Here is a 15,281-nt window from a genome sequence, read left to right as displayed (position 1 = left end):
GTGTCTGCTCACCACCTCCCTCTCTCCTCTCCTGGCCCGCTGCTGGGAGGCAGCCGTGGATGTGTGTGCTGATAGCTGCCTGCCCAGGAGAATGAAGGGCAGGCGGGCGGCCGAGAGAGGGCAGCAGAAGCCAGGACAGCCCCCGGCTCAGGCCAGAGAGCAGAGCAGCCACAGGCAGGGGTCTGGACCAGGGCAGGAGCACACAGAGAAGGGCAAAGAGAGGGAACTGCCAGAGTCAGGGAAGAGGAACAGAGACACAGCTGGGGACAGGGACACACACACACAAACACACAGAGATAGAAACACAGAGAGAGAGACACAGAGACTCTTAGATGGGGACCAACCCCCAGAGACAGAGGGAGGAAGGCAGAAAAAGAGAAGATTGAGAGACAGGGAGGAGGACAGAGGCAGAGACAGGGCTGGAGACAGAGAGAGAGAGATGGTGAGAGAGACAGAGGGCGGCAGAGATAGGAGATGAAGACATCCAGAGAAACACAAGGACAGGGACCAGGACAAAGACATGCTCAGAGACAGGCATAGGACAGAGACAGAGACAAGAAGGTGTTCAGCGAGAAGAGGACGGGCCAGAGACAAGTCAGTGTTACAGGAACAGGGCCCAGAGGAGGGTTCCCATCCCCAGTGCACCTTGAGGAGCAAGGAGAACTAGTGAGCTGAGAGGCTGGGCTGCGATGCACACCCGACCTGGGATCCAACCCCCTCCAAGCAGTGCACATCCTCCCACCCCCTCCCCAACAACACCAGCAGTGTTTTAATTCTCCAGGTTCTGATTTTTGCCCTAAGAACTAATTCTTTAGTCATCCCCAGCACCCCGGAGCCACAATGAGATACAACAGATATGGAGGGCCAGCACTCGGAAGCAGCTGCAGACCACAGTCAAGACCCTCCAAGGCCAGCAGCCTCTGTGGGGTCGAGGGCCAAGACCCACAGGGAGAGATGACCACTCCCAGGCCCACGTCCAGTCTGGCCAGAGGCAATGACACTGCGCCTCCAGCCACCTCGGGGCTTGGGACAGGGCTGGGTCTCTCCCTTGGGGTTGGGGGCAGGGAGATGCCCCAGTCCTCCTCTCCGTTGGCCTCTGAGGCTCCAGCAGGCCCCCTCCCCTCCTTCTCCTCCCCAGGCCCCACATAATTGCTTTCCCATGTTGCTAATGGAGGCCAGATTGCTGATGCCCAAGCCCTGGGTGGGCAGCGGGTGGGTCAGGGCTGACCAAGGCTCTCAAGGCAGGAAGGCAGCACAGGCCAGAGACCTCCTAATTTCTGTCCCCCTAAGACAAGGACAGGGAAACGGGGAGGCTCAGACCCACCCCAGGAATACAATGTCCTTCACCCCCTATTCCCCTCACCCCTGCTGGACCTGGAGTGCAGGTTTCAGACCCGAGCCACACCTCACAGAGACCAGACAGGCAGAACTGGGGGTCCAGGCCACAGAGACAGGTCCACAGCCCTTCTCAGGATGTCCTTCCTGGGAGCCTCTTCCGGTGAACGAGGAGCCACGTGATCCCACAGCTGGGGCTGCTCAGCTTGAAAAGCCACAGGCCTCCACCCTGACACCAGGCCTTTGCTTTCCACGGCATCTCCCGCCTGGAACATGCTTCTCCTCTTCTAGTGCCCGGCCTAGAGGAGAGCCAGCCACCTCCACTCTGAGCCCCCCACCCACTTGGAGTCCTGTCCAGGCCTGACTCATTGATGCTCCTGGCACCGTGAATCCCTCCTCCCAGGGCATCATCCCAGGCAGGTGGTGAAACCAGCAAGGAACGCCCATTTTCTGACCCTGGTCTGTGGAGGAGGGTTTGAATCAGAGTGCATGTGTGACATGGGGGGGAGCGGTATGGTTAGTGGTGGTGTGGTGCTCAGTGCCTGCTGGGTGTGCATGGGCCAGCATGTTCATGGCTTCGACTCCACTTCTCTCCTTGCTCCAGCCGCCCAGAACACAGCCAAGCCTGGCTCCCAGGTTGGGGCTCTGGCCTAACCCTTTGCCCTCAGCCCCAGGCCAGAGGTGCCTGCCAACTTGGCCCCAGCCTCAGGCATTCTCAGCCAAGGAGCTGCAGGGAGGTGGCTCCTACAAGAGGGGCTGGACCTGAGTGGGTCGGAGGCAGCCAGGGGCCCCTCCTCTGAGGAGAAATCAAAAAGAACCTGGAGTCCCAGTTTAGGGACTGGAAGGGTGTGGACAGGGTGTGGAGCTGGACCAAAGACCAAGTACCTTGTAAAGCCAAAGCCCATTCCTCCCCCACTCACACTGAGTCCTGACTGCAATCTAACCCTGGGGTAAACCTTATACTCCACACTTCCCGTCCTGAAGCACGAGTCCAGTTCCTAGTCGCAAGCCAAGTGGCCTCCTTCAAGAAGCCTCCCTCCCTGCCCCGGCCCAGGCCACTCTGCACTCTGGGCCCTGGCTGAGTCCCAGGCCTGACCTGATAGAACCCTGGGTCTCCAGGATGGCAGGGATACGAGCCCTCCACCCCGAGGCGGAAGTCTGGCCTCCTCCCTCTTGCATCTCTCCCCCATGGGTACCCTTAGTGCTGCCCGGATTCAGCAGCCTCTGGGGCTGAGGGATGCGCCCAAGTGGGGCCTGCCATGCTGGGACCCCTCATCCCCCAACAGCTCTGGCCCTGGCCTCCAGGGCGTCCTACCCTCCAAAGACGCTGAAAGCCTCATCCCCAGACACAGCTGCCTGAGAGCAGAACTGCCTCCCCCACCTCTCTGGAGAGAGGTGACTCTCTCCAACCCCAGTTCCTTTCCTCCTCCAGGCCTGGAAGGGGAGGAATCCGGGGAGGAATCCTGGGAGGCGGGCTACCCTCCCAAAGTGGGTCTGTTCCGAGGACTCATGAAATGGTGACGTTTAATGAGAACTCCCCCACCCCCCACCCCTGTATATACATCTATAAAAAATTCAAATACAGCAAGTTACCATTGAGTCAGACTAGAAGGGACTGACAGGGCATTAAATACTGTGGGGAAGGAGGAGGAAAAGGGGAGGGTCGTACAAAATAGGGGCAGAGGTGGGGGACTGAAAAGTGTGGACACTGGGGGGAGGGGGATGGCTGGGCCCCCCCAGCATCAGGAGCTTATAATCTGATGGTGGCAACAGAGACCCTGGGACAGACAGGAGGCTGGGGCAGGAGGAGAAATGATGGATGTGAGGGGCTCCCCTCAGGCCCCCCAAGGGCTCCTGGGAGTCGCTGGCATTGGAGGGTCCAGCCCGAGGGGGCAGGTTCGGGATGGGGGGGTCTTTGGTGGGTGGGTTAGCTGCACAGCCCCCTTCCCTGAGGAAGGGAGGAGGGGCAGCATGGTGTGGCAGGGCTGGGGGCGGCAGGCCCGGGCCTGCCGGGGTCTCTACAAATTGTGTCTGAAGAGAATGCAGAAGGTCCTCCTGCCCGTGTGCAAAATAGAAACCGGGGTCTTCGGGCTCAGTGCCGGCCTCTTGCTCCTCTGCAGGTGCGCTGGCATGTCCTCACGGGATGCCGGGCTCTGGGGAGACAGGGCAGGGTGCTGTGAGGGACGAGGGTGGAGTGGGGGCCCCTCAGGCTCCCCCCGGCTGCCCAGCCTCATTCGACTTACCAGATCAGGAGACTGCTGGCAGTGGCGGCAGCGGCAGCCAGGGCCAGAGTGACAGGGACACTGATGAAGAGGGGTGCTGAGGGCCCTCCACCGCTGCCCAGCTCCCCAGGGTCACAGATCTTCGTGGTAGGCGGGGGGGCCAGTGAGCTGGTGGTGCTGGTCGTGGTCTCTGGGGAACATGGGGGAAACTCAGGGCAGGGCCAGAGCCAGAGTCCCACCCAGGTCGGGGGCTTCATGAGGCACACCGTTCCTGCTTCCTGTGTCAGACTGGTGCTGCCTCCCCCATCAGACAGTCCCTGCCTCCTCTCTCAGACTTGCCCTGCCTCACCTATCCGGCAGATCCTGCTTCCCCAAGTCCCACACATACCCTGGTCCCGACCAACAATGTCCAGACAGCAAGGACCAGGAACAGCAGGTGCTGGACAGACCAATGGGAGTGTGGCAGCCATACAGAGTGTGGAGACCCCTGGCGCAGAGGCTCCAAGTGCCAAGAGGAGCTGGAGGGAGCGCAGGGGGCGGGCTCACCGGGGGCCTGGGCCTCGGTGGTGAGGTGTCGTGGCTCCTCAGTCCAGGGCGTGGCATGGGCAGCCACGCTCCAGTCACTCCAGGTCCCGATCTCATTGTCCTTGGCCGCCACCTGGATGATGTACTCCTTCCCCGCGTAGGCGTCTGTGATGGTGTGCGCTGTGCCGTCCGACAGCTCCACCTGCAGCCAGATGGTGGGGTGGGGGAAATACGGGCAGATGGACTCTGGGGGTCAGGGCAGTGAGGCCCCCCCGGAAGAAGTGGGAACACTTGTGGGGAGAGAGGACTGAAAACACTCCTGGAGGGGATGAAGACTTCCGTGGTGGGTGAGGGGGCACACACGGACATTGAGAATATTCCCACAGGAGAGTAAAGACATCTCAGGAAGGAGACCCCCCAGGGAGGGAAGACAGTCCTGAGTGAGGATCATCTGTCTTTAAGGAGATTGGAAGCACCCTGAGGGGAGAATAAGGAGGACTTGGCCCCAGTGTCTCCACCTTGCTGTCACCGCAGCTCTCTCACTGACCCTAGCCTGAGTCCAGCTGGAGGGGACAAGAGTAATGGGGTGAGAGAAGGAATGGTGTTGAGCTGCCATCTCCCACCCCATCAAGAAGCAGTTTAGAGGGAAGGTTACAAACACAGACAGGGAGCCAGGCTGCCTGAGTCCAAATTTTGGCTCCATCCCCTACTAGCTAGGTGACTAAGTTACTTAACTTCCACATGCCTTGCGGTCCTCATCTGTAAAATGGCGTTAACGATCTCTCCCACAGGGTTGTAATGAGGACCCAGGCACATGGTAAGCACCGAGCAGACTTCAGCCAGCTCTGTCATCATCATGGGTTCCGGCTCAGAGCCTGGGCTCCCAGATGCCCAGCGCACCCACCAGCCTGGCCCCAGCTGGGCCTCCCCCTCAGGAAGGCCTCACTGCGGTTATCGCCCTGCCTGAGGAGGAAAAGGGGCAGGGAGGGGGCAGCTCCCGGGGCGGCAGGACAGGAGACAGCTGCTCCATTTCCTCCTGGAAGCATCGCCACTGCCCCCAGCCCCGCCCCGGCCAGCTCCATCCTGCTGGTCTCCCCCCAGCCTCCAGGCTGGCCTGCCTGTCCGGCGCCCCTCCCAGGCCCAGGCTGGGCTCTGGTTCATCTCAGCGGCACCCGCTGCCTCATTAAGCCGCCTCGTAAACAGGGGCAGCCGGCAGGGGCGGAGGAGGGGCCGCTGTGGGCCACGTCTGGCTTCAGGGCTTTTTGGTCCCTGTTCCAGTCTTCCCCCAAGAAAACCAGGGTCTGGGCTACCTGACCAGACAGGCTGTGAGCACATGTACGTGTGTATGTGTATCCACGTATGTGCGGCTGGGTCCCAGTGGAGTAGGAAACTCTCCCCATCCCCCCAAGGTCTGTGGCCCTGAGGTGGAAGGTAGTGCTACAGGCCAGGGTCAGGGTGAGAGCCCTTCTGGGCCCAGACCTGGGCTCAGGAAGTCCTCCTACCAGCCCTGGAAGATCAGTGGGCCCCAGAGGCCCTCCACTCCTGGAGGTGGGGCCCAGTTCCACCTCCGGCCCCCAGTTCCCTTTGGCTCTGCAAAGACCCCCTCTGGCTGAGCAACCCCAGCTCATTCGGCTCCTTCTCCCTCTTGCCAGGATTTGGCCACCGGCCCCTTCTTGGATTCTGTCCCCCAGATCTCCACATCTATCTTTCCCCAAAATGAGAGAGCCATGGGGAGCAGATCAAATTAGCACATCATTGGTGGACTTACAGTGGGCAACCATACCTCCAGGAATGTGGTCTAGGAGCCCAATGCTCTCCCGGAAGCTACATCTCCTAGGCCTGCGCCTTTCTTCCTAGGTTGTCACTAATCTCTTAATCCACCCCCTTAAAAGAATGGCTCCACAACTGGCAGGAATTCCCTGGTTGCTGGCATCTGCCTTGCTGAGGCATCCTCCATCCAGTCTGCGGCAGCAGATGTCAAACATGCCCTCGAGGCCTTCCTGCTGAGTTAGGCCCACAGCAGAAGATGCAGGGAACCCAGGCTCGCCCAGCACTCGCTCCCCCATGCATACCGAGACAGCCCCTGTCAGGCCTCACGGTGCCCATTCCTGTGCAACTTCTGGCCTGCCTCTCTCACTTCCTCCTGAAAATCCAAGTGATGTTTTCCGCTCTCCCCTCCACACTCCCTCCCAATCATACACCTGCCTCTCTCCAAGATTAAGGATCAGGGAGAGTAGATTCTGTTTAGAGCAAAATACAAGTTCAAAAGAGCCATAAATCTAGCCAACCCCAATGCCAATGTGACACGGAACAGGGCTAACATGTGCCACAGGCCAGGCATGTTCTTGACACGGAGCCCGTGTATTTTGCTTTGCCCATGTAAGTGTGGAGGTCAGTTCTGCCCATGGTGCGTGCCAGGATGTGGTCTTGGCATGTTAGTCACAGGCATGTAGGGATCATGGTTCCTGCTGGGGACCACGTGTGTGCGTGCATGTTCCCGTGTGTGTGTGTGGTGGGCAGTGTGCCAGGTCCACTGCAAGGCGTGTGCGCCGCGACGCGCAGGGCTGCTGCCTGTAGCTCGTTAGCAGGGGAGGGGGGCTTGTGAAACTAGACCCTGGTTATTAGCAATGCATTAGTCGCGGGCAGCTAGCCAGGCGGGAGGGACTCCGGACTCTGTCAGGGAACATATGAGCAGCCTTTGTTGGGGCCAGGCCTGCAACCAGGACAGGCGCCCTAGAATCGAATTACGCACTTTAAAGACCAGCCTGGAGAGGGGCATGAGGAGGTGGGGCTGGAACCTGGTGGACTTGAGGGGGAAACAGGTTGACCCTGGGTGCCAACTTGGGTTGCCCTGGGGAGCACCCTCCCAGCCCCAGTCCAAGCCCACAGACCTCAGAGGCCACACAGCACCCACAACCCTATGGGCCCCAGGGTTCGCAAGGAGAGAGAAACCCAAGTCTGCCCCAAACCCCTGGCTGCTCCCCAGAGCTCTCTATTGTAGCTTGATCAACATTCCAGACCACAGCCTGACCCCATACCACCCTCTTCCACTGCTCGGTTCCTGGCCCATACCACCTTCTGATCCATAACTTTAAGTTGACCTCTAAGCTAGACTTGACTTTGGAGCCATGACACTAGTCATGGCCTGAGATCACACCCTGGACGAAGCTTGACTCCACTGCCTGATTCTGACCCCCTGCTCCCATCTGTGAGCCCTTGACGACAGGGACTATCCTGCCCCTTGGGCCCAGCACAGGCCCAGAGTGTAAGAGGGAGATGTCTGATCAGGGCTGAGAGCCAGATGTAAGAAAAGAGAAACATTGCCTGCCCTGCCTGCCATCTGCCTCCTTGCATTTCTCTCCACTGCCCTGGGGAGCCACAGAGATAGATGTGTTCCCAATGCCCTAATGAGGGTCACTGGGAACCCCTAAGGGCCTTCGATCAGGACATTTCCTTCAGCTGCATCCATCCTTCCAGGCCCACCTGGCCCCTTCTTCCCCAAGAAAGCCTCTCTGACTGCCCTCATGCTCACATTGGAGCAGCTATAGCAGTAGGGATATGAGGACCTCCCATGCCGTGTGGCTCTGATTCAGGCTCTCGGGATCTGGGCAGGGCAAGGGAGGGCACTCACATGCTGCCACTGGTCCAGGATGAGGGGTCGATAGCGCAGAAAGAACTTGAGAGGAAAGGACTCAGGGTCAGGCCAAGTTGAGGGGGTCTGCCATGTCACCTCTAGCCGGCGAGGGTTGCTGGGCACTGGCCGGGCTACCACGTTTTCTGGAGGGTCAGGCTTCACTGTTTAGTAAACACAGGTTCATTACCACACTGATCTCTGAGAACAACCCCACTTTGTCAACCCCAGCCACCGTCAACCAATGCACATCGTCAATCATCATCACCACCATGGTCGCCATCGCTCTTCTCTGTTGTCAGTTCTGGCAACCACCACTAACGGCCATCTCATTACTCCACCTTTCACATTCCTGTCATCACCAATGACTGTCACTGTAGTCACTGTCACCAGCTCATGATCTCAGCATCATAAATTTCATCCCGTCATCCCAACCCCATCCTCATGATGACCAGCATCCCAACTACTAAGCCTCCATCCTTCTCTACCATCACCCCATCATCACCGGGACCACTCCCTCCGGCCTCATACACTCCCCGCAAGCCTGGCTTTTCACCGCAGCTTTTCCACTTCCCAACTTGGACACATCCTCTCTTTAAAGAATCTGAGTTTGAAGCTGCTCTGTGGGTCAAGATTAAAAGACAGCCCACAGGTGGTACAGATTCGGGTAGGAAGTAGGCTGAGGATCTGACGGGAACATTCCAGGGCCCACTCATGTAGAAACAGTCTGGCTGGGGACTCAGCCATGGAGTGGGATGGGATGGGGCAGGCAAGGGGTCTGGCTGGGATGGGGCAGGGGGAGGCAGAGGGTCTGGCTGGGATGGGGCAGGGGCAGGGGCAGGCAGAGGGTCTGGCTGGGATGGGGCAGGGGCAGGCAGAGGGTCTGGCTGGGATGGGGGTTGGGGAGAAGGCAGTATCTGTCCCAGTCCTGTCTCCTGTTCTGACACCTCATTCATCACAGGCCGTAAGGAAGCCATTAGCATGGGGGGGTGGAGGCTGCAGCTGCACAAGGGTCTGGCCCAGCCTGCCCCCCTCCCCCTCCTGCATGCTCTGGGAGCCAGAGAGACGATGGGGAGAGCTGCTGGAGAGGTCTCTCGGCCCCTGCAGGTAAAGGACACTCACTAAAATGTTCACAGGTATATACATGCCATGTGTACATGGACACGTTAATATACCATGCCACATATACCAGTGCACTCAGGTGAACATTGCCACCAATGCTCACATACACCTCTGGCAAACATCTGCTCACACTCCCACTGGCATATGCCGCAGGGATTTTCCACCCCTTCCACGCACCAATGGTGAACTCGTCGAAGGTGATGGCGGTGGCGTTGTGGCCCAGGGCATTACTGACACTTATGGAGACCTTGTACTTGACGGTGGAGAACAGGTGCATGTAGCGGATGTGGCAGCGGTTCTTGAGGGCTGGGTCCTTCTCACAGACCATAATTTTGGAGCCATGCCTGGAGAGGGGTGAAGCCCAGGCACTGTTACCAACATCAAGGGGCAGGTAGGGCAGAGGTTGGGGGAAGGTCAAGCCCAAGGCTGGGCTAGAGTCTGGACAGAGGGCACGGAGGGGCTGGGGGGAGAGGTCAGAGATCAGGGTTGGAACCGGGTCACAGGCGCGTCTACTCACAGTACAGTCACATTGAAGGTGTTGGGGATGTAGGTGGGAGCAGGCAGATGCCAGCTGCAGTAGAAGCCCTTGGGGTAAGTGTTGGAGCGGCAGCTGAGCACGGGCTCCCTCGGGGGCACTGGGGGTGAGGACAACACGGTCAGGTCATTCCTGGAGTCCCCAGTCCCTTGCACTGGTGCAGGGACAGGTGGGCCCCAGAACCTCAGCTCTCCCCCTTCAACCCATCAGCAATGCCAGAGGTTGGGGGGGAGGGCGGGCTGTCAGCGAGGGTCTGAGGCTTCCCAGGCCACAGAGAGCCAGATGTTTAATTAAAGAAAAACAAGGGACGTATGGAGAGGGAGCGCCCCCACCTGCTCCATGAAGGCGGGAACTGTGGGGAGCAGGGGGCTGCGGGCCTCAGCTCATCAATCACAGGATGGAGGTGATGTCTGGGGGAAGCGGCCCCAGCCCCACATCTCCTGCCACATTGCGTCCATTTCCAGAGCAGGACTGTGCAAGAGGCCGAGGGGGGTCTTGACTGTGCCCTCTGGCTGGTGGGGTGAGCAGGGTGCACTCCCTGGAGGAGAGACATCCCAGGCTTTCCCTCCGGAGAGAATGGGAAGCACGAGGACAGGGCTGGTGGCTCCATGGGAACAGCAGCACTGGGTGGCTGTTCACATGCGTATATGTGTTGTGTGTGTATCTGTGCGTGACGTGAATGAGTGACATGGGATGGAATGTGGGGACATATGCAGGAGTGTCTGTGTGTGGCTCTCAGAGCACATGTCTCTGAGTGACTGTGTGCTCCCTTGGTGTGTACCTCACCTCAGTCCCAGCCCCCAGCTTCTCCATCACAGACCCTTTAAGGAGCCCTTTACATGGTCAGCGGCTGCCTTTACTCTGGGAACTGGGGAAGCCCAGAGAGGGATGGGGACCTGCCTGAGGTCACACAGCAAGCTAGAGCTGGTTGGTACTAAACCGCAGAATGGGAATACCTACCTACATGACCATGCACACATACTTGGGAAGTCCTCTCTGCTATCTAACCACACTCGTTTTGCTGCTGCGAGCACTTAGTCCAGCTGTCCGACCCTTGGGCATTGGGTAAGGCGTGAGGACAGCCAGCTCAGGCTCCTGGAAGGAGGCAGCTTCTGTGATCTGACCCAGGCAAGGAATGTCCATCTGTGGCTCCGGGGACACTGACACCTCCCTCCTGTGCCCCCCCACCCCACCCCCTGCCTGACAGGTGGACAGGAAATGGGAGGGGGGCAGCTCAATAAGCCAGGGACGGTGAAGGGGAGTGTATGTTTCTGCTTTGCTGAGTGGCCGTGGTGACACTTGGGGAAGGAACTGTGGGCTTTCATCCACAGCATGCACGTGACTGTGAGTGACTCTGTGTGACTGTGTACGTGTCCAGTATATGTGAAGTATGTCTGCATTGGGGCCGAACCCCCAGGGCCCAATCTGGCTTTGCAGCAGGAGAGACGAGGGGGTCAGGGAGGCACTCAGGGAAGCTTGAGTGTGGCAGGTGGAGTGGGCGACGCTGTGGGCAGAGGGGGCTCCAGCCCCAGGCTTGCAGGGGAGAGCTGGAGCCCAGCCGAGCCTCCACAGGGGTCCACCTGAATTCTGCCCACTGCCATCTGCCTCCCCTGGGAAGCCTTCCTGGCCCCGTGTCCATCTTATGTCTGCTCCACGTTCATCCTGTGTGCCTCTCGTATCCCTTCCCTCTCTGCCCAGGGGCACAGAGGCGTGGGGGTGGGGTGGGGGGCGGCCAAGGACACAGGAAGTGCCTTGTGGGGGCCTGTGGGCCAGGCCAGAGTTGGCAGCCACCCCAGGAGGAAAGGACATTCCGAGGTCGGCTAAGAAGCCTCCACTGCCCCTCCCGCCACCACCCTCCCTGACCCCCGGCTTCAAAGGAGAAGGGCGCTGGTGGGGGGGGGGGGACTGAAGCCTGCAGAGTCAGCTCCCTGCTGCCTCGGACTCTTCCGAGGGCAGGGCGGGCCATGGCACTGGACTCACAGGCCAGCCCCCTCCCCCGGCCAGCCTCCCCACTGACCAGTTTCCTCCACTCCCCTCTGACCATCCTCCCCTCTCAGACCAGCCTCCCATCTAAACCAGTTGCCCTCTCTGACTGGGCAGGTCATGGGGGGCCGGGGGACCAGGCCCAGCTTTGTCTGTCATCTGGCTACTCCTGCCTGGCCCTGGGCCCTGAGGAGGGAAGGGCTTGGGTTTCCTGACAGGGACCAGGTTTCTCAGAGGGAAAAGGAGGAAAGAAAAACAAAGAAAAGGAAGAAAAGGAGCGACTTGCTGCAGCTGGAGCCCAGCTGAGGGGCCGGGTGGGTGGAGGTGGGAGTGCAGCGAGCGACCAAGTGTGAGGTTGTGGGACAGTGTGCAATTTAGGAGGCCTGTTGTGAGTGTGCTGCAAGTCAGGGGAGAAGCTGACTTTAAGAGATTGCGATTGTGAGGCTGTGTGTATAATTTGGAGAGGCTGCATGTGTGTGACTGGGGCTCTGGGCAGGCGCCTAACTGCGACTGGCCATGTGTGACTGGATGACTGCATCCGTGTGTGACTCAGGGCGAGGCTGTTTGACTCCGGGACTGTCTGTACATGTGGGGCCGTGTGGCAGAGGTCCTCTGTGCGAAAGTGTGTAAATGCATCACCATGTGTGAAACAGCGACGGCAGGACTACATACCTGACACACTGGGTATGAGACGAACTTAAGCCTGAATGTATTTTTCAAATTGCAGGTGTGGGAAAGTGCCCAGAATTCCAAGTGTGTTCACACATATGAGCTGAACACCGTGTGAGAGGCTGTGTGTGGGCAAAGCCCATATGCACACGTGTCATAATCACATGCAGGCATGCTCCTGGATGCCCACACTTCCAGAGTTGTCCCCATGGGGGCTCCTGAGATGCCCAAGTGACAGCCTCAGCCTGTGGCAGGGTGTCCCTGTGTCCCACGCAGGGCCGTGTGTGCATGCGTGCGTGTACCCGCGCTGGCCCAGGGTTTGTTTGTTTTCCTCCTAATTGGCTTGTTTTTCCATGTCCAGCCCATCAAACCGCATGTTTTTCCTCTCATCTCGCCAGCCCGCCTGGGCTGGAGCCCCCGGCACGCACGAGGTCTGCCCATCGGCTCTGAGAGGAGGAGGGGCAGGCTGCCCACACCCCTGGCCAGGCCAGATCAGGCCGGCGGGGCGGGGTGACCCTTCTAGCTCCAGCCCTGCCCAGGCCCCACCCACACTCCTCCTCCTGCCTGGCATTCGGGGCCCATGTCCTGTCCCAACCTTAGCTCATGACATCCCTCGAGGCACCCCAACTTCTGGACTCCCAAATGCCCACCTTCCACCCATCTCTTCACGCCAGTTCTTCTTCAAACACAGGCTGCTCTTTCCTTTCCCACCAAAACAGGGCTGGGGGGAAGCAGTGCTGACCCATGAGGGTCTGGAGTTTCCGTCCTGACCAATCAAATACAAACACTTTAAAACTGGACGAGGAACTGTCTATCTAAAATCAGTCAGTTAAGCTCTGATTTATTTTAGCTCAAAATCAGAATCACACTGAATCAACAGTGTCTAAGTTGGGGGTCCTTTCTTCACCCTGGGTAGGGGCCTCCTTAGAGCTAATTGTGACCGTCCACCTGAGGGCAGGAAGGCGGGTCAGGAGAAAGCAGTTCAGGGACCAGCCTGGTTAAGGGGACTTTCAGCAGAATATTTTTATGATCAGCTTCCCTTGGAAATAGAGACGTGAAAATTTTGTATGTTTAGGATAAATATTAAATAATTCTTGGTTTGAATGACCCACAAATCAGGGGTAACTCTGTCCTGTTCTCTGAGTGCTGGCGAGAAGGATAATTTGATATTGAGTGTTGCCAAACCCAGTCTCTTGTTACTAATATAAAGTGACTGAAACAATCATGATTAATGTCCCCTGTTCCTCTGACCAACTCTTTAGAAGGAAACAAGGCAATGAGAGATAAGTACCTGTTACTAATGCTACTGCCAATTCATGGGCAGTTCTCTGACAGGCGAGGCCTAGGGAGCGGTCAGCACCATATACATAAAAGGTCCGGGCTCTGGTCACAAAGGGCAGCTGTGGGCATGTCCTGTGGGTATGGCTACAGACATCACTTATAGACCCAATTCCCTTCCAATGACCTCTCAAAGAAAATCAAGTCATCAGGAATGAGGGCCCAGGGTCACCAAGGCTCAGACATCACAGCCAGCCTTGTCCAGCCTAAGGACTTCTGGGACTCAGACTGAGAAGACAAGGGTGTGGGTGACTTGTGCCAAGTTGGCCTCGTCCTTCTTCCATGGCCTTTCCCTCCATGTATGGGCCCAGGGCTAGGCTGAGCGGTCCACTTCTAATGCACCCTGTGGTGGGCCAGGGAGGACGCCGCTCGGCTGGTCCTGCATTTCTCAAGCTGGCCGACAGGGATCACTCCACCCCTGGCTTGCAATTAAGACGTTTTGTTATGACTGCCATCTCTCGGTTTCAGCACATACAAAGGCTTTTTCTGTGGGGAAAGGAATATCCCAAAACATGCTTTCACCCCTCCTCTAGCCCCACTGATGAGCCAGTGTTTTTGTGGAGGACCCTGAGCAGCCTTCCAGCCTAAGATTCCCCGCGGGGCCACACCAATCTCCTGACAATGGGGAGAGGGCCTGCCCCAGGGTCCCTCAAGCGTCTCCTCCCCTCAGCAGCTCCCAGGGAGTAAGGAAACCATCCTCGTATGGTGAGGGGCACCATCCAAATCGGATGAGGCCAGAGAAGCTTGAGAGTTTGGTGCAGGAAGAAAAGAAATGAAACTATTTTCAGAGTATTTATTCTGTCAGTGGGTGCCTCTGGCTGAGTGAGGGCCCAGCCAACCCTCAGTAACACCAACAACCTCGCCATCCCGACTTCTCCAAACCCCGCTTCTGAATCACACTCACCTGCTCTTCCTTCTACCTTCCTGCTGGCTCCTTCTGCTCCCTCATCTGTTTATGGGGCTCGTTTCTTCCGTCAACCCCTTACACAGTAACGGTCTTCAGGGCTTGGTGCTGGGTCCTCTTCTCTCCTCATCCCACAATCTCCCCCTTGGCCATCTCACCCCCTCCCAAGGAATTAATACTGACAACGCCCTCAAATCCCAAATTCCCACTTCCAGCACAGCCCTCTCCCCAAGTCCCAGACTCTCAGATCCACTGGCTATCAGCCATCAGCTCCTGGTTGTCCCCCAGGGACCCCAACCCAACATGTCCATAGCGGATGGCAGTGCCGCAGATCCCTCACCCATACCCGCTGACCGCAGTTATTTGCCTAAGAGCTTTCTTTGGCCACCGAAACCTGCATTGCCTGCCGGGGCATTGGGCCAAAAGTGCTGGGGAATTAAAGCATCCCCACCCCCAACCCTTAGTGCAGGCATCTGAGCTCCCTCTCCCCGCCACCGGCAGGAGAATGCCAAGGCACATGTTCCGTCTGGGCTCCCAGAGTTCCCCTAGGGGGTTAAGTTCCAGCTGCCCAGTAGCAATGGCTAGATAACTTCCTCTATTGACTAATTTCACTTCCTTTTTCTATCACTTTCCCATTCCCTCATGATGTTTCTGTTGCCTGCCAAATACACTACTTGCTTGCGAATTCTCATCTTGGGATCTGATTGTAGGGAAACTCAAACAGAGACACTGCACAAACAGAACACGTCACCTTCTCCAACGGACCCTCTCACTTTGTCTCTTGCAGTGATTGGAACTGCTAGCTGTCTCGACTCCTCCTAGTCTCTACTCTCCTGTCCTCCCTACCTCCAATCCATCACCAACCCCTGGAGGTCCAGTCACCCCCTCTCAACTTCCCCAACACGGTCCTAGGTCCCCACCATCTCTCCAACATCCCAGCAACAGCCTCCTTCCTGCCCTGGCTTTGCCCCATCCACCTGCCCCTCTTCAACACAATGTGAGGGATCTTTTAACAAC

At 58.1% G+C, this 15,281-nt stretch overlaps 1 protein-coding gene across 3 annotated transcripts in view; it reads right to left on the bottom strand.

The window, feature by feature from the left end:
- Positions 1-2,842: 2,842 nt before the first annotated feature.
- Positions 2,843-15,281, bottom strand: part of CNTFR (ciliary neurotrophic factor receptor) — a 37,703-nt gene continuing 25,264 nt past the window's right edge. For all 3 annotated transcript variants that reach the window (XM_072959229.1, XM_031676634.2, XM_072959228.1), the window contains 6 exons: positions 9,353-9,470; positions 9,013-9,179; positions 7,714-7,877; positions 4,104-4,284; positions 3,579-3,747; positions 2,843-3,488 (listed from right to left, as the gene is read on the bottom strand). In XM_072959229.1, coding sequence (XP_072815330.1) covers position 3,488; positions 3,579-3,747; positions 4,104-4,284; positions 7,714-7,877; positions 9,013-9,179; positions 9,353-9,470 — 800 coding nt within the window. In that variant the 3' untranslated portion in view covers positions 2,843-3,487. The remainder of the gene's footprint in view (positions 3,489-3,578; positions 3,748-4,103; positions 4,285-7,713; positions 7,878-9,012; positions 9,180-9,352; positions 9,471-15,281) is intronic.

The sequence above is a fragment of the Vicugna pacos genome, chromosome 4 (genome assembly GCF_048564905.1).
Source record: "Vicugna pacos chromosome 4, VicPac4, whole genome shotgun sequence".
Lineage (NCBI taxonomy): Eukaryota > Metazoa > Chordata > Mammalia > Artiodactyla > Camelidae > Vicugna > Vicugna pacos.
This window is presented reverse-complemented; position numbering and strand designations above follow the sequence as displayed.